Source organism: Oncorhynchus kisutch, linkage group LG10, assembly GCF_002021735.2.
Source record: "Oncorhynchus kisutch isolate 150728-3 linkage group LG10, Okis_V2, whole genome shotgun sequence".
Lineage (NCBI taxonomy): Eukaryota > Metazoa > Chordata > Actinopteri > Salmoniformes > Salmonidae > Oncorhynchus > Oncorhynchus kisutch.
Window position 1 is genome coordinate 48,073,221 of NC_034183.2, and position 19,472 is coordinate 48,092,692.

At 40.7% G+C, this 19,472-nt stretch overlaps 1 protein-coding gene across 1 annotated transcript; it reads right to left on the bottom strand.

Moving 5' to 3' along the window:
* Window positions 1-492: 492 nt before the first annotated feature.
* Window positions 493-17,842, bottom strand: LOC109898276 (nuclear body protein SP140-like protein). Its single transcript, XM_020493184.2, has 15 exons — window positions 17,308-17,842; window positions 13,721-13,895; window positions 13,253-13,477; window positions 12,917-13,036; window positions 11,019-11,152; window positions 7,806-7,853; window positions 5,692-5,740; window positions 4,969-5,163; window positions 4,117-4,256; window positions 3,859-3,927; window positions 1,938-2,065; window positions 1,695-1,812; window positions 1,448-1,522; window positions 1,216-1,359; window positions 493-987 (listed from the first exon to the last, which is right to left on the bottom strand). Exons 1-15 carry the CDS (start codon window positions 17,449-17,451, stop codon window positions 874-876), a joined length of 1,878 nt encoding a protein of 625 aa, XP_020348773.1. The 5' UTR covers window positions 17,452-17,842; the 3' UTR covers window positions 493-873.
* Window positions 17,843-19,472: the final 1,630 nt, after the last annotated feature.

Consider the following 19,472-nt stretch of genomic DNA (forward strand, 5'->3'; position numbering starts at 1 on the left):
CCTGCATGGTCTTCTATTGGACCGCCTTCTCCCGGAGAAATATCGTCACGAGCTGCAGACTCGGAGCCTCTTTTGCCTGAAAGCAGCGGAGACGATTCGTCTTCTTCGTCAAAGGACTCGAGTCTTCACTTTTCAAAGTGATATTCAACGACATTACGCACTTTCTTGGATATTGGATCGCTCAACCATGTCTAGGCTGCCTATGTGGATGTTTTAGTCTTTCAATTAGATATCAAGAAATGTGCCTACAAACCCTAACATAATATTCACATTCTCGAACCTGTGGCTTTACAACAATCTGAAGAGAAATGTCTGCATCGTTTACCAAGCATGTCTGCGCAACGCTGCTGCGCAGGGGATTCGCTGCTGGCAATTGTGGTGCTGCCCAAACTGCCCTGAAGAGAGCGCTGCTGCTCCGTCTGATATTCTCCTCAACAGAACCACATTCTGATAGGCTACACAAAGTCTAACAAGTATACCTACGTTGTACAATGTTTTAGAAATTCATTAGTTTATTTTTGACAGAATCCCTGGGCATAAATCTAGTATGGCTTAACCAGAAGTAAAAGAAGCCCGGAAGGTAAGGAATTCTAAGGCTTTGCATAAAAAGTTAGCAAAGCAACATTTACTGTATGAAATGCAATGTTATCACCATCATTCTATTTCAATTATTATCACACCCATTTTTGACTGGTAGAATGAATTAAATTAATTAATTAAAGGACTAGATGGAAAATAATGTACATGCATGGAAAATAAGATCTGTACAACTTGGTGTACAAGTCTGTATGAAGGCTGTATAGAAGGACCAGGGCATGGTGAATATTCCCTGTTGTCTCACAGTGAGATAACAGTACAGACTTGATGAAGGCTCTACTGGCTGTTGGATGCAGCTGGATGCTGAAGTTGGATGCTAAATGTACTCTTGAACTCTCTCTCAAATAGATCCTTCAATCTTTCGCCCATTTCACAGAACTCTGCATTATCCTTCAGGAAAAAAAGACACATTTGTATAGAAAACATAATAAACAAACTAGAAATACAATAAATAAAAATAATTTAGCCTAATGCAGCTTTGTTATGGATTAAGCAAAGGCACATTGTTAGTGTTATTCATGCATTAGCACAAGTAAAGTTGACTAGCATAATTCCAATACTTTTTCAAAATGTTAGCCCTGAGTCTTAACATTGGATACTGTACTAATGTTGTCTTACCCTGTTAAATCTGGCACAGTTGGTGAAGATAAACATCACGTCAGACACAAAGTGGTGCACTGTTTTGTAGAGATTCTGCTGCAGCTTCTCCACAACCCTGCCCAGCCACATCGGAGTCTTTATCACACTGGTGTAGTTTCTCACCTGGCAATGAAACACAGACGGAGATATATGTGAACTTTGATAAGCACACACACAACACACAAAGAGAGAGAGAACCAAGCAAACTTACATTGATGCAAGGATCTGTCACAAAGATGTTGTCCTCGTCCGCTTTGTACAGACACAGCAGGAGGTACTGGCATTCCTGTCAGAGTAAACGTGACTGGTCAGAGATTGTTTACATTTCATTCTGAATAATTATTTCATGTCAAGTATATAGTGATGCCTATAATGGACAGACAGACAGATAGGTTGAGTAATTGATTGATTGAAGGAAGTTGGCCCAATTGTAGCAGTCATTAATACAGGCTCCTCACCAGTAGGTGGTCAGAGATTCGGCAGGTCAAGGCTTCCTGGTAGGTCATTTGTTTGGGGTAGCGCCACAACTGACTGGCCCCCAGAACACAGAATGTACACATCCACGTACGATTATCCCTGTGATAACACACATTTCAATAGTGCACAAATTAGCTGACAGCTAAGTTTACCTACACAGAACAGACCTCTCTTGTATCAAATGTATTTCTCCTACTCTCTCGCTCATCAAATACTCTTCTCACCCCAGCATAGCGTCATCCACATTAGGAAGATGACATCTCTGATGGAAGGAGCGAGGACACTTATCACAGCATATCAAGCTGCCCTGGCTTCTACAGATGAAGCAGTCGTCATCGTTATCTTGATCGTGCTGCCAAGACAGAAGAGATTGGTTAACAATCAAGCACCAACTTCATGTTTGTGTGTTAACGAATTTCGTACAGATTTGTGTGTAAAACAAGGATACTCCTTATCACCGATTCTGTTTGCTATGTTTATTAATGATTTGGCCAAATAAATTAAACAGTTAAATACTAAGATATGATGTTGAAATGCGGATTATATTATTTTGATGGCAGAAACTGAACAAGACCTGCGCAAAATGTTATTATGTGTAGTCAATTGGTGCAAAAGATGGGGAATCATGATTAGAATTTATTAGATTTTTTTAATGCATTTTAGAAATCCAAGTACTAAGACGTTTTTTAGTTTTGTGGCGGTGAAGACATTCTGGAGTTTACTAGCAATTATAAATATTTGGGTCTTTATTTTGATGAACATACTGTATGACCACCTTTCAATACGGCACATCTGCCCTGTCTGACTCAGCATGTAGAGCTTTTAGAAAAACAAAAACACTCAAAGATATTAGTTATGACACATATTCCAAACGTGTGTGTCCTGTTCTGGACTAATTCAGCAAGAGTGCGAGTTGCTAAGAGGTATCTCAAAGCAAAACTTATTTTTTAGGTGTCTACAAGTTTGCGCCTATACTGGCAATAACTGGGGACAATGGCTGGGAACCCTATGAGGCGAGATGGAAGGTGTGTATGGTGAGACTTTGGAATAGACTGTTGGATATGCCAATTGCCAGAATGTTTTTCAATGGGATCTTTTCACAGGAGGAGCCTGGGCAACCAAAAAGTCAGACCTTTTCCAGCAGTCTGACTGAAAACATTTGTACAAAAATCTATTGCACTTTGTATCACGATATTTACACTTTCCTTAAATATGTGGCTGAGCGATGAGGAGAAACTTAAATGTTTTTTTGTCCATTGTGTATTTCTGTTTGCTGAATTTTTTTATAAAGACTGGAATAAAAGAAAAAGGGCGACCTATAACTACATTCTAAAAGTATTTAACTCCTATATATGTCACGCCCTGGCCATAGAGAGGCTTTTATTCTCTATTTTGGTTAGGCCAGGGTGTGACAAGGGTGGGCATTCTAGTTTCTTTATTTCTATGTTTTGGCTGGGTATGGTTCTCAATCAGGGACAGCTGTCTATCGTTGTCTCTGATTGGGAATCATACTTAGGCAGCCTTTTTCCCACCTGTGTTTTGTGGGTAGTTGTTTTCTGTATAGTTTATGCACCTTACAGAACAGTTTTTTTTTCTGACTTTGTTATTTTGTTAATAAAGAATCATGAACACTTACCATGCTGTGTCTTTGGTCAGCTCATTACGACGAGAGCCGTGACAATATAGCAAAGTGCACGTGTGTGTCTGTAGGCCTGTCTCACACGTGAATCTTCTCTTTGTGCGAGACCAGGTTTAAATACCTTCTGTTGAATTTCTCTTTAGTTTTTATCATTTTTACTGATCAAGGGTTATTATTATTGCTTGCATAACCTTATCAACTATTATGTACTGATTTATTTTTTCATTATTTATGCGGTGCGCACTTCGCAGAACACCAGAAGAATTATCACTGAATTATCACTGAATCATTGAAATGTTTGTTATGTGTCAAATAAATCCTGTAAGGGATGGGTTGCCAACTGATGATTTCACACAAAAATGTCATTCATTCCTTCCTTATACAGTAATGTTAAGAAACATCTTGGAATTTCATTTTTACAACTGAAGCATTTGTTTAACCAATGTGATTGGCTGATTGGTAAGTGGGTGCCACCATATTCCATGAGGGTGGAGGGGGAAACTTACCCGGTCTTTGACCGTGGAGCTGCACAGCTTGCACTTACACAGGAGAGAGTGGATGTGCAAGAGCTTACTCTGAAAATTAGAAACAAACAAAGACAGTAGTACAAATATTTTTTTGAAGGGAAACCTTTTCATCACAGGTCCTTAAAGACCTGCCAGACTATCTTAAGCCATTCCTAGTACAGTAGGTTGGTAAGTGCCAAACACACTTCTTTCTCATCTCTTTTCCTCACTCTCTCTCTGTTCTCTTTCCCTCTGTACCTCGATGAGGACGCTGAGTGGTTTCCCGTCACACTGGATGTCTTTCTTCCAGGAGGGATCTTCCAGAGCTGACCCCTCCGTCACAAACTTTATCGGGGTCATCCAGCACTGCTCCGTACGGATGCTCTTTCCACACGACCCTGGGGCAACAGAAAAGATAAGGGCAAAAGGAAAAACTCAAATTAAACCCTATTATAACCCTAGTATAAATCCAATATGGGTCGCTACAACTGACTAGAGTGACATAGGGCTATGGAAAAAGAACCTGTAGTGTATTACCGACAATAGCGAAAATTGGTAATTTACATTTATTTTTACAGGGACATTTTCATTAAAAGTGGCAGTTTTAGACAGTCAGCAAATGTTCAACTGTAGTCGTTGGGCAGTACAGACAGACAATGAGCACATACAGAGCAGAGAGCAACATATGACAACTAACACTTAGAACGCAGACAGACAGAGCAATGACACAAAAAGCAACCAAACAAAAGACAGAAAATGAACAAACAATATCTACACACCTCACAAACTACAGACGTGTGTTGCACAGTTACGTGTGTCTGAAGGCAGTGAGTTCCAGACATGGGAAGCTCTCACAGTGAAAGCAGTCTGACTGAAGCTGCTTTTCCTTAAGGGAACTATACAGTCACATCTCATGGCCTTGTGGATCAGCTGAAATGGGTTTTCTGCTTGATAAAAGCACTAAGTGGGGGCGGTATTTGAGGTGCAGCCAGAGAAAGAGGGTTGCCAACATGTAAAAGTGTCTCCAGTACCTCCAATAGTTTTGGAGACATGGCAATAGCTATAGGATTTTCTCATGTTTATTAAACCTTGAGAGAATAAAATATGTACCTGATGCAAACCGATCCTTATGTAGCATTCCATTGATGGCTCCACAGGTGACTTTGAAGACACACTTTTTCACAACACCATGGCTGACTCCTGTACTACTCTCTCCTCCAGCAGTATTTGCCTGCTCTCCACTCTCTCCTTCCTCTCTTTTCTGCTCAGCTTCTTCTTCCTCCTCACCATCATCCTCCTCAGATCCTGAAGTAAAGATAAACAAAGACGTTTAGGGTCAAAAACCTTATAGCAACTGTGACGACCCTCCCACTCTGTCTGCCGTATTCTCTCTTTGTTATTGTTTCCTTATTAGGATGCCAGTGGGCGGAGTTGGGAGGGTCGTCAGCTACATGGGAAACACCTGGGCCCGGGTGTGTCCCAGGATAAATAGACTTCTTGCACATTCATTGGGGAGACTCTCTCCATGCAGACACAGACAGATTTGGTTTGTTTGCATTGGCACCGTTCAACACCCCTAATTATCACATGTACACACGCGACAACTCACTTACACTACTGACCACACAAACCATTGTTAATTGTATTTACTTTACTTCAGTTAATAAATATATTTTGTTATTCTTTATCTCAACGTTGTCTCCCTTTTTGTTACGGGCTTCGAGCCGGTTCGTGACACAACAAAAACACATGGTTAGAGAGACATCATCCCCTTTACCAGTCATGTTTAAAGGATTCAGAAAGATTCCATTGAGTTGTGATTGGTGTACATACCTGTGATTGAGCCCACTGATTGGTTGGAGGGAAACAGTGCTCTCTTGGCCTAGAAAGGAGAAAATAGACAGACCAGTTGTACATATATCAGTCACATAATAGACTTCTTTATCTAATATGGTAAGGTGACTTACATTCATAAACAACATGTATTCAGATGCTATGACGATGCAGCACTTTCTTTGCATTTTCAATGGTCCCACATCTTTCCATGCCCAGTATGGTATAAGCCTCTACTTACAAAAACCGAATTGCCATGATGTGTTACCATTCTATTAATTTGTGAGGACCTGGATTATATTAGGTTGATAAAGGCAAGGATAGATTTTTTTATTCGGTTATTATAAAGTCATTTTTTACATAGAATGATGTGGGTGAACTGTTATATAGATATACAGTGCCTTGCGAAAGTATTCGGCCCCCTTGAACTTTGCGACCTTTTGCCACATTTCAGGCTTCAAACATAAAGATATAAAACTGTATTTTTTTGTGAAGAATCAACAACAAGTGGGACACAATCATGAAGTGGAACGACATTTATTGGATATTTCAAACTTTTTTAACAAATCAAAAACTGAAAAATTGGGCGTGCAAAATTATTCAGCCCCTTTACTTTCAGTGCAGCAAACTCTCTCCAGAAGTTCAGTGAGGATCTCTGAATGATCCAATGTTGACCTAAATGACTAATGATGATAAATACAATCCACCTGTGTGTAATCAAGTCTCCGTATAAATGCACCTGCACTGTGATAGTCTCAGAGGTCCGTTAAAAGCGCAGAGAGCATCATGAAGAACAAGGAACACACCAGGCAGGTCCGAGATACTGTTGTGAAGAAGTTTAAAGCCGGATTTGGATACAAAAAGATTTCCCAAGCTTTAAACATCCCAAGGAGCACTGTGCAAGCGATAATATTGAAATGGAAGGAGTATCAGACCACTGCAAATCTACCAAGACCTGGCCATCCCTCTAAACTTTCAGCTCATACAAGGAGAAGACTGATCAGAGATGCAGCCAAGAGGCCCATGATCACTCTGGATGAACTACAGAGATCTACAGCTGAGGTGGGAGACTCTGTCCATAGGACAACAATCAGTCGTATATTGCACAAATCTGGCCTTTATGGAAGAGTGGCAAGAAGAAAGCCATTTCTTAAAGATATCCATAAAAAGTGTCGTTTAAAGTTTGCCACAAGCCACCTGGGAGACACACCAAACATGTGGAAGAAGGTGCTCTGGTCAGATGAAACCAAAATTGAACTTTTTGGCAACAATGCAAAACGTTATGTTTGGCGTAAAAGCAACACAGCTCATCACCCTGAACACCCCATCCCCACTGTCAAACATGGTGGTGGCAGCATCATGGTTTGGGCCTGCTTTTCTTCAGCAGGGACAGGGAAGATGGTTAAAATTGATGGGAAGATAGATGGAGCCAAATACAGGACCATTCTGGAAGACAACCTGATGGAGTCTGCAAAAGACCTGAGACTGGGACGGAGATTTGTCTTCCAAAAAGACAATGATCCAAAACATAAAGCAAAATCAATAATGGAATGGTTCAAAAATAAACATATCCAGGTGTTAGAATGGCCAAGTCAAAGTCCAGACCTGAATCCAATCGAGAATCTGTGGAAAGAACTGAAAACTGCTGTTCACAAATGCTCTCCATCCAACCTCACTGAGCTCGAGCTGTTTTGCAAGGAGGAATGGGAAAACATTTCAGTCTCTCGATGTGCAAAACTGATAGAGACAAAGCCCAAGCGACTTACAGCTGTAATCGCAGCAAAAGGTGGCGCTACAAAGTATTAACTTAAGGGGGCTGAATAATTTTGCACGCCCAATTTTTCAGTTTTTGATTTGTTAAAAAAGTTTGAAATATCCAATAAATGTCGTTCCACTTCATGATTGTGTCCCACTTGTTGATTCTTCACAAAAAAATACAGTTTTATATCTTTATGTTTGAAGCCTGAAATGTGGCAAAAGGTCGCAAAGTTCAAGGGGGCCGAATACTTTCGCAAGGCACTGTAGTAAGCATTTGAGGGCATTTGCACACCTAAATAGTCTAATTAAATTTGTTGATCCAGATGATGTGGTATATTGAAAGATTGGTCTCATACCTGTGCACTCTTTCTTCTTTTAAAGTCTGGTGAAGTTAAATGGCCTCCCTGAGGTGGGTAGGATGGTGATGGGGGGGGGGGGGGGGGGGGGAGTAGAGAAAGGGAGACAGACATTGCTTTTTAGTGTTGAATGGCATATCAGTGAAATAGCTGTACTGTTAGTTTCTTTACAGAAAAACAAAAAGGATATAATGTATAGCTATAGTTTGTTGCTCCGCCTGGCCCAATTTTCTGGTATATGTAATGATAAACCGATATGCTGTGGTAAGATAGGGGAGACCGGGGGTGGTTGTCTCACGGGTTGGTTGTCACCGTGCTAATTACTACCAATCTAAATGGCGCTGTGTAATGTTTAAGTTAAAATGTGTGAATTCTTCGACAGAACTGGCCAATTCATGTCAGCACGACAAAACATTGAGGTGAGGGGAATTTATGTTTCGTATAGGTACAAGGGGGAAAAAAGTGTGATATTTCTTTGTAAATATTTTAATTATGGGAGTATCCATGAACAGGTACATTTGTTGAAAACAGGAAAGGGAGAGCTATATTTCAAACCTATTTCTGAGTCCCTAGGTCAAGCTACGTGAACTAGCATCTTAAATGATTTAGTCATTATCCCAGTTTATCGATTTACTTATGGCCCTGCCTCCCCCGAACGATTTAAAAAATAAAATCTATGAACAAAAAAATATTCCACTTTATTTGGAATGGTAAGCAAGGCAAAATTAAACATGCCTATTTATATAATGAATATGAATTCAGGGGGCTGAAATGATTAAATATTAAAGCATTGAACCTCTGTCACATGGATGACGCTGGAGAGACAAAGCAGGTAAGGGGAGTCAAACATTTAAGAAATAACGGACATGGAATGAGATAGGAACAGCGTCAGCATAAAAGAAAACAAAGACAAAAAACAATCAATGCAGAAGCGGGGAACAGAGCTGGGGAACTGACAAATATAGGAGAGGTAATAACAAGTGATGAGTGAGTCCAGGTGAGTCCAATATCGCTGATGCGAGTGACGAGGGAAGGCAGGTGTGCGTAATGGATGATAGGAGCGCGTGATGTTGGGCAGCCTGGCACCCTCAAGCGCTAGAGGGGGGGGGGGGGAGAGAGCAGGAGCAGACGTTACAGTACCCCCCCACCCGGGAGAACCGGCCGAGACATGGGCGCTGGGCAAGCCGGGTGGGGTGTGGAAGTGCGTCTTGAGTGCGCTCTGTGTCGTGAATTAATTGAGGAACATGATAACGCTCAGAATTTATGAACGGCCTGCTTTGCAATTCACAACAATGTCATTGGCGATCAAAGACCATTCTATGAAGGCGTCACTACAGATCCGGGTTTGAATCCTGGGCTGTGTTGCAGCCAGCCGCAACCGGGAGACCCATGAGACGACACACAATTGGCCCAGCGTCATCTGGGATAGGGGAAGGTTTGGCCAGCTGGGATGTCCTTGTCCCATCGCGCTCTAGCGATGCACGCTTACTTCAGGTCACCAGCTGTACGGTGTTTCCTCCGACACATTGGTGCGACTGGCTTCCGGGTTAAGCGAGCAGAGTGTCAAGAAGCAGTATGGCTTGGCAGGTCGTGTTTCGGTGGACTCGACCTTTGCCTCTCCCGAGACCGTACGGGAGTTGCAGCGATGGGACAAGACTGTAACTACCAATTGGATATCACGAAATTGGAGAGAAAAAAATTGATAAAATCAATTAAAAGTTGTTTGTATGTGTGTGTCAAGGAGTCAGTGTAAGTATGCGTGAATGTGTGGGTCCAGGTCCAGGTTGTGTGCATAGAATCAGTGCAAGAGTGTTATTGCAAAAAAAAGGGTCAATGCAGGTAGTCTGAGGGCACACGCCAAATTCTTTCAGCTTCCTCAGGGGGAAGAGGCATTGTCGTGCCCTCTTCATGACTGTGTTGGTGTGTTTGGACCATGATAGATCCTTAGTGGTGTGGACACCGAGGAACTTGAAGCTCAGGACCGGCTCCACTACAGCCCTGTCGATGTGAATGGGGGTGTGCTTGGCCTTCCATTTATTGTAGTCCACGATCAGTGTCCTTTGTCTTGCTGACGTTGAAGGAGAGATTGTTGTCCTAGCACTACACTGCGAGGTCTCTGATCTCCTCCCTATAGGTTATCTCAACGACGTTGGTGATCAGGCCTACTACCGTTGTGCTGTCGGCAAACTTAATGACGGTGTTGCTGTCATGCTTGGTCACGCAGTCGTGGGTGAACAGGGAGTACAGGAGGGGATTAAGCACACTCCCCTGAGGTGCCCTGGTCTTTAGGGTCAGTGTTGCAGATGTGTTGTTGCCTACCCTTACCACCTGGGCCATCAGGAAGTCCAAGATCTAGTTGCAGAGGGAGGTGTTCAGTCCCAGGGTACCTAGCTTAGTGATGAGCTTCGAGGGTACTATGGTGTCGAACTCTGAGCTGTAGTCAATGAACAGCATTCTCAAGTAGGTGTTCCTTTTGTCCAAGTGGGAAAGGGCAGTGTGGAGTGCGATTGAGACTGCGTCATCTGTGGATCTGTTGAGGCGGTATGCGAATTGGAGTGGATCCAGGGTGTCTGGGATGATGGTGTTGATGTGATCCATGACCAGCCTTTCAAAGCATTTCATGGCTACAGATGTGAGTTCTACTGGGCGATAGTCATTTAGACAGGTTACTTTGGCGTTCTTGGGCACAGGGACTATGATGGTCTGATTGAAGAGACGTAGGTATTACAGACTGGGTCAGGGAGAGGTTGAAAATGTCAGTGAACACACTTGTCAGCTGGTCAGTGCAAGCTCTGAGTACGCACCCTGTGGCCTTGGGAATGTTAACCCGTTTAAAGGTCTTACAGTGACTCCATATTGGAATTAGATATGAAGATAAAAAGGGTCAGTCCACATTTCAACCCAAGACCTCTGTGTTTCTCCTAATATTGAAAATAGTTTTGTAAGATATACTGGTGCTGAGAAATACACACAAGAGTAAAAAGTGTGACAACCAACCCCAGTCTCCCCTATATGATATTGTATATGATACAGACTATATGATACAGACCTATATATATTCCAGAGTGTAGTGTATGGCAACATTGTACAAATGACATAGGCCTGATTAGAGTATGAAAAGTGACCAAGTTGTTCAACTTTCCTATGTTATCACATCTGGTTGAATTGTGTTTTTAAATGGTCAAATAAATTAGATAAAAATATATGCTGTACCTGGATCAGTTTTTCCAGAGTGGTGTCTCTACAGCGGATACTGTACTTCCAGTTCTTACGGCTCTTCTTCCCCCCAAACTCCTCAAAGCCACTTGGGGTGAACCAGCGACCCTGGGCCACAATGCACTTCTCCCCTGAGCCAAACCAATAAGGAAGTCAGACATCAACCAGAAACCCTGAACCACAATGCACCTCTCCCCTGAGACAATCCAATGAGGAAGTCAGACATCATACACACCACCACAAATTAAAACCATGCAAAGTCAAATAGACTGTGGTACACATGTGCCTGACAGTGATTGAAACCTGGGTCTCCTGCACATCTCAATACTGTGTTAACCCACTAAAGGCTATGCACTAGATCTGGGCCCGTATTCACAAAGGGTCTCAGAGTGGAACATTTATTGTAAGTGCTGATGGGTAAAAAATAAAAGCTATCCTTAATCATAAAAGTCACACCTAATCAACAGATTTTTAGGACACCTGTCCTAATAAGTTAAGAGTTACCAGCAGGTGTCTTGATAATAGAAAAATGCAGCGAGTCAGTGGTTCCTGCGCCACATGCAATTACTTTGGAGTTGTTAAAATAATGTTTTGATATTTCTGCTGTATATGATCAATCCATAAATGATCTAGACCTACTGTACATGTAACAGTATCTCTTGAGCATTTGACAATGATTTCACATGAGGCCAAATCCACAAGTATATGCCTAAATACTTATAAACACTAGACTAATAAATAAACAAGTTTTTATTTTGATTATTTATTTATTCACATCATGTCAATTTCAAGTTATCCAACATCACTTTGTTAAAAAAATCTGTTTAAATTGGGCATGCCTATAAATTGGGCAATTGATGGCATCTACGGCTTATGTTAAATTTGATTGTGTTTGATGAAAATGATAGACCTTTAAACATTATCTGCAACATTATCTGCAAGTGACTTGATGCCTTGTGTGCCAAAGCGATTCAGAGTTGTTAAATGGGAGTGACGAGTGTGTTGATATAACGGTAATATTGTCAAAATTCCGCTTTAAACAACCATCAGAATTGGTTCAAAAAAAATATGCATGCCAACATATTAGAGTAGTCAACAGTGGATGCTGTTGAGGGGAGGACGGCTCATAATAATGGCTGAACGGCGCGAATGGAATGGCATCAAACAGATGGAAACCATGTGTTTGATGTTTTTAATACCATTCCAATCATTCCACTCCAGCCACTACCATGAGCCCGTTCTCCCCAATTAAGATGCCACCAACCTCCTGTGGTAGGCAATGTGATCGTGCCAGGTGAAAATTATATACAACTTTTTACCATTGCAACATTTGATGCAGGCTACAGTCACATTCACCATGGTTTTTATTTAAATTTTTTATTTTACCTTTATTTAACTAGGCAAGTCAGTTAAGTACAAATTCTTATTTTCAATGACGGCCTAGGAACAGTGGGTTAAGTGCCTGTTCAGGGGCAGAACGACAGATTTTGTACCTTGTCAGCTCGGGGATTTGAACTTGCAACCTTTCGGCTACTAGTCCAACGCTGTAACCGTGTTATCTATAGAGTTAACAGGCAAGGACTGACCATCCATGCTATTAACAATATAGCTTTAACCATGTTTTGAGGGTATACGTAATTTGTTTACATGTACTTTGTTTACAAACATTGGAGTAAAACAAGTGTATACAGCATTTTGTTCTGATGGGGTAAAACAGTTGAACTAAGCTCATGAGTTATATTCTTCAAGAATCAATGGGCACATATCATAAATGTCCAAAAATGTATGTAGCAACTGCAGATTGCCACTTTTAAGGTCTCAGGCAAGGTTATTCAGCCAAACCACATCCATCATTACACACAAACACATCATATAAAGTCCTTGTTATGACTTACCTTTGGCCAGCTTGTCCCTGTTGAGCATGCCTTCTTTGTCCCCACAGATGACTGGGAGCTGGCTCTTGTAGATTGGCCAGGTCCAGATGTCAGCTTTCTCCCCCTTCCTGAAAGGTGAGCCTGCATGGGGACACATTGGGGACAGTCATTAAGATTTGACTTGAAATAAAAAATATATATATTTCACCCCGCCAAAACAATAAACCTACTTCCTACCCTATGAATTCAAGAGTCAATATTTACTCAAGAGAATGTCTGTTTGAAGTTAGAGGTACTTTAGACTTTCCTACTCAAGGCCTCCTCTTTTCCCCCAGGGAACATAAGCCGGGGACTCACAGTATTTGAGCCTCTGGACTTTCCTCTTCTGACTGGGGGTGGACTGGGTGGATGTGCTGGGCTGCTCCTCCTCCGCACTCGCACTTCTCTTTTTCTGTTTCCTCTTTTTCCTTCCTGTCTTCTCCTCCTCCTCCTCTCCTCCTTCCGCTGAAGCCTTCTTCTTCTTATCCTCCTCCTCTTCCTTCTCCACCTTCTCTGGCAGTTTCTCATAGAATGTGAACGACCCTACAAGGGATTGGTGGCAACATTGAGCAAACCATGCAACCTAATTCATGTACACCTAATAAATAATTATTAGAAATACAAATTAGACAGGGCTTTGAATCTCAACTTCAAAGTATCCACCATTGAGACTACATTTATATTATACTAGGAGTTAGAATTATATATAGATATTAGCCTATCCATACAAATGCCATAATAAGAGAGTAATAAGAGAGTAATAAGAGTGAAGGCTCCAGAACTGACCGTCCAGCAGGCGGTTTCGTAGCAGGCGTAACGTGGGGTACTGCTGCAGGAGGTGATCCCTGAACACACAGTTCCAGAACACCTTGATGCTGTCGGGCCTCTCTGCCTCCACCCAGTCCAACACCCGGTACAAACCCTTCTCCCTCAGCTCCTTACTCCTAATCAAAATCAGCTTCTGCAGGAGGGGTCAAATACAAAACCATGGTCCAATTTGTGGGGGTTAACAAATTTTGGCTGGAGTAGAGTGATAGACTTGATTCTCTAGAAGCAACTACCATATCAATCAGTTCATGTGACAGACAGGAATTCATGGACATATTACTAATCAATGATCATCAACTCCAATGTCCACTTTTACAATAACATTCAAAGACGTGTTATTTATATTTTTTGTACCCAGCTAGTAATAGGAGAGTGAATGGTCTTAGTGTACATAGAACACTCTTAGAATTAGTGTTGAACCGATGAACCCTGGAGAACCTTAAGGAACCTCTAGCGGTCAAACAGGGAAATGATTACAATTGTTTTCAAATCAAATCAAACCAAATTTTATTAGTCACATGTGCCGAATACAACGGGTATAGACCTTGTTCTCCAAATAGAATTTTAGAGTTTTTAAATTGTATAGAAATGCAGTAAATGAGCTTCAACTTTTTTTTTTTTATGTCTATACTCTGATAAACGAGGTACACTTGTGACTATTCAGCAATACTTACGTAAGGTCTACCATTGTGTAAATTACACTAAACAAACCTATTGACAATACATATTTGATAAGTTATTACATTAATTCAGTGTATGGGTCTATACATGGCTTATATTTTACAGTCAAAATCACTGCTTTAAACAAATGTAAAGGCTAATGGATAATGGTAAAATCATCTGTAAAATAATCTTAATCAAGTATATCCATAACTACAAGGAGCATCATGGATGCAACACTGGATGCAACATATTTTGAGGCGCACCTTGTAAGAGGCTATATTTATTGCATCCGTGATTGACAATGCTGTAACAATTTAACTCGTATGTGGTTATAGTGTCCCATCAATTTAAAATGTATAGGGGACAGATTGGAGTGGCAGCTAGTCTTAAACCTTAAATGGTTGAGCAAAAGGCATTTGCCATGTCCTTTTGGTCTGCTTTGCCCTGAAGTTGCTGCCAATTTGGACTGCAAGTGATATAAAACACTAGTGATGGGAAACCGATGCTTTCTGAATGCTTTGGCGCTTTCACCAAAATGTGCCGAAAAACGGATCTTCATTTTCAGTTCACAAGGCACATTAGTGACATCTACTGGTTAACAATAAACAGCAGCGTATGATTATCAGAGAGACGTTGTTTTAATCCACTGCTATCATCTGAACTCTGTGGCGCGGCGGTACGGTAAATTGTGGCATCAATTGGAATACCAGCTTCGCATCTTTACTGTTTTTCAAAAACTGAATCTATGGCATTATTTAAGATGCTTAAGACAGAAACGTATACTATACTAAATAAATACTAATATTTGAACAGTGCAGAAAGTGTTTCACATAAAACCATTTTCAAAATAGTGTGCCTTCAACAGGATTCCAACTCATACCCTCACAACCCTGAATGTTCTCTACTCTAACAAGTAAGCTGCCAGGCAGCTGAAACTTTTTGTACAAAATCCTAACTATATTTGAAAGTACGTGTCTAGTACAGGTCGGTGTTTGAAAGCAGCTTGGTATCAAAGACGACACCAGAACCACAGAGAAATCAGTGGGATTTCATTTTTTGTAACACGCGGTCTGAAAAAGCATATGAGATGAGATGAAGCTTCGGACGTCATTGATGACGCACTCGTGAAAAAGTGATACACACATCAGCACACTATTTCGAAGTAGCTGCTTAGCGATTTCGGCACATGCCTCGGAGCTCCGGTATCAAACGTAACACTATAAAACACCAAATATGAATTCATATGCTTTAGGGGAGAGTGGGGTAAGTTGAGCATTTTTTACATTCAGCACCACCCCGTCAAGGGAAATATAGTGTTCTTTCTAACAAAGATATCTACATATATTTCAGGATGTTGTGTATCCCCGGAAATAATCAGAATTCAGGAAAACATTACAATTTTGAAAACATAGCTAGTCACAAAAAAAGTGGTCTCTTGGCACAATTTACGAGGTAAGGTGAGCTGCGGAACAGGGTAAATTAAGCCTCCTAAAAATGTCTACTGAATGAAATATTGCCACTACCTTTTTAAAACCATGTCAATCTTTATTTCCCAAACACAATTCGCAATCACTTTTTGTCTTTTAATAATTTGAATCACCTTTTAACACAGGTTTAACACCTAACAAACACTTTTTTAAAAACACTTTTAGCATAGGCCAGGCCCTATTGTTGCCTCATATGCCAGCAATAATGCCTTGCATTACACCTGGGAAGAAAACACTTCAATTTGCTCAACTTGCCATTGGCTCAACTTACCCGATGGGAAACATTTTGACTATTGCCCACACAGCTACAAGGATGCACTTTTATGCTAGGTTTAGGATCTCATATTGAAGCTTATAGAGACTCCAACTGATGTACAGAACAATCTTATAATGATCTACTTTGGTTCAGATAAAAGCATCATGATACCTCTAACACAATAAATGTATTTGACTTGGTGAAAATCTGTTTTTTGGAAATAACTTGCTTACCACTTTCTTCCTTCACAGACACCATCAGATGATGACCTCTTCCTAAGTATTTGGTAAAATCTTTCACCAATCCCTTGTAATTACAGTAAAATACTATGAAATTTAAACCCTCACCTCAATAAATGTAATTCATTCATCCAATCATTCATTCCTTTCGATGATGGTAGCATTTACAGTATAGGCCTAATACAGTACATTTTACGGTATTGTACTGTGTCATTACACAGTACTTGCTATGATACTGTATTTATATTACAGTAGGTGTACTTTAATATTAAATACAACATTTTACTTGCCACCGAGCTGTATATAATTTACTGTCAAATTCATGATGACCCCTTCAAAGTAAATTAAGGCACATAGCCTATTTTTTTGTTTTTATAATTAACTAGGCAAGTCAGTTAATAACACATTCTTATTTACAATGACTGCCTACACAGGCCAAACCCGGACGAGGCTGAGCCAATTGTGCCGCCCTATGGGACTCCCAAACACGGCCGGTTGTGATATAGCCTGGAATCGAACCAGGGTGTCTGTAGTGATGCCCTTAGACCTCTGCACCACTAGGGAGTTAATGTAAACTAGACCCTTTAAACATTAATCTAAATATGAAAACATTTCAGTTTTTTTTTTTAAGCTGTTGAATACAGACTTCTGGTGTAAAAGTAGGTCTAAACCTTGGAGATTTATCCTTGTCTTGAGAAATCTAAATGAAACTTCTCTGAATCATACTTCACCTTAATAATGCATAATATATGACTTATTTGTTAAGTACAGTTGTAATTTATTTCAAGCCTGTAAAGTAGGACCTACAAAAGTTTGTTTCGGTATTGTGACCGATGGGATTAAATTGAGCCTTTGATTGGGCGATTATGTCTACAGAATGGCGGTCTCTACTGCTCTCACCTTGTACATGTTCTCCGGAATGAGGTGGTGGTCACGGAGCTGGTTAAGAAAGGTGTGTGGTTGCACCATGCACGACATCTCTGTCCTACTACAGCGTAAAAACTGCAGTAACTGCTTATCTGTCAGAAAAGCCAACGTGTCCATTGGCGCCGATCGTAACTGTAGTTCACCTCTTCAATTCAGTTTTCTTTGTTGAAAAAAATCCAATATTTACCAGGTCACTGAATATATTAACAGTTTAATAATTAATGAACAGGTTAAAATTGGGTTGCACGTATAGATTCATAAATGAAAGTATGATTGTAGGCTATTTACATTACAATTTCAGGCCCAGGGTGGAATGATTCATTCAGACGATAGACGCGCAAAAGCAATCGAGACGAAAATAGACTACATTCCAGTTTGGACGATGGACGTAATCAAAAAAGTTTTCAGTTGTAGGCCTACAGCATGTTGCTATTGTTATTTTCGAAGATGAAATAGATCTCCCGCCTGCACTGAAACCCACTTCAAATGGCGTTTGGAAAGTGAAAATGCTCATGTGACCGGCCGATCCCGGCCGCCATAGGCGAGACAACAAAATTGCCGCCCCTTATCAGAATAGTCCCAGTAAGCAAAATGACGTTAAAAAGACGTCTACAATACGTATTTTCAAGATCTCGAAGTTAGGTTCTGAATGAAAGGTGAAAATACGTATTTTCCAGATGTTGAAATCAGGTTCAAATCAAAATGTATTTGTCACGTGTGCCGAATACAGACCATACAGTGAAATGCTTACTTACAAGCCCTTAACCAACAGTGCAGTTTTTAAGTAAAACATAGGTATTCGGGTAAACAATAGATAATTAAAGAAATAAAAAAAACAGCCAAAAATAGCAGTAGCGAGGCTATATACAGGTGGTACCGGTACAGAGTCAATGTGAGGGTGCACTGGTTAGTTGGGCTATTTGAGGTAATATGTACATCTAGGATTAGTTAAAGTTACTATGCATAGATGATCAACAGAGAGTAGCAGCAGCATAAAAGAGGGGTTGGCGGGGGGACGACACAATGCATATTCTTGGTAGCCATGGACATAGCCATTTCATTAGTGGTTCATTTTCGGGTTCTGAATGAAAGTTGAAAATACATCATTTTTTTATACGTCTACGTTTGAGCCAAATCAAGGCTGGTCCAGATGGCACCAAAAAAGACAACTGGACAAGACCAAAAAAAGTAATCCAAAAGGCATCAGTGTCGGTCAGTGCTTACTGAGGTATAGCTTACAGTGTCACCTGAAATTGAATTTTAGGAATGCTCATCTATGTGGTAGGCTCACCATTTGTAAAACACACACAAAAAGACTGCAGGTCCAGACAAGAACAACAAAAAAAGACGTCAAGAAGACGTTGGCCCGTGCTCACTGGGGTGTAGCCTACCATGTCCACAAGCAATGGAATTTTATGAATGCCCATCGATATGGTAGACCCACAGTTTGTAAAGCAGGCCTTTGCATTGGCTTTATTAGTCGAAAGCGATATTTAAACTCTGAATATCAGCTACCCAACTAATCCTGAGCCTATTTGCAATGTGTTAACACTGCGGGAAATGCAGAAGTATTTCCTTTTTCAATAAAAAAAAATATATGGATACAAACTTGAAACCACTGAGCATGACAATTTAGCCCATGGGATGAAACTAATGGACAGCAGTTGTGAGTAGCCATTCCATATGGTCAATTTTACTTTTACCTGTCCTATTTTTAGGACATGTTATTTGTTAACATGTCAGCGCATTTTTTATTTGATTGTGCGCCATTTTGGTTAGGCTACTTGATCGAAGAAACCTAATGTAAAAAGTTTCCATCTCATTGCAGTTTCATACACTATCACCGGCCTGTAGCCTACAGAAAAGGACACACACTCATTCTACCATACGCTATATCTGCTACACGATTTATGTTAAATTCGTTTTTTGCGTCTCCATCAGCACCCTGGAGATGCAGGCTGGGAATGGATAAGATAAATATTTTGCATCCCTGCCTTTGACAAAGTGGACATTGCTTATCACAGGGCTGCATCAGCTCTCACCTAAAAAGCCCATATGCCACTGGTCGAGAGAAATGGTCATTGTTTTTGGGAAGAATTATGTAAAGGTTTTATGTGTTGTTGGAGGTACAACTTGGT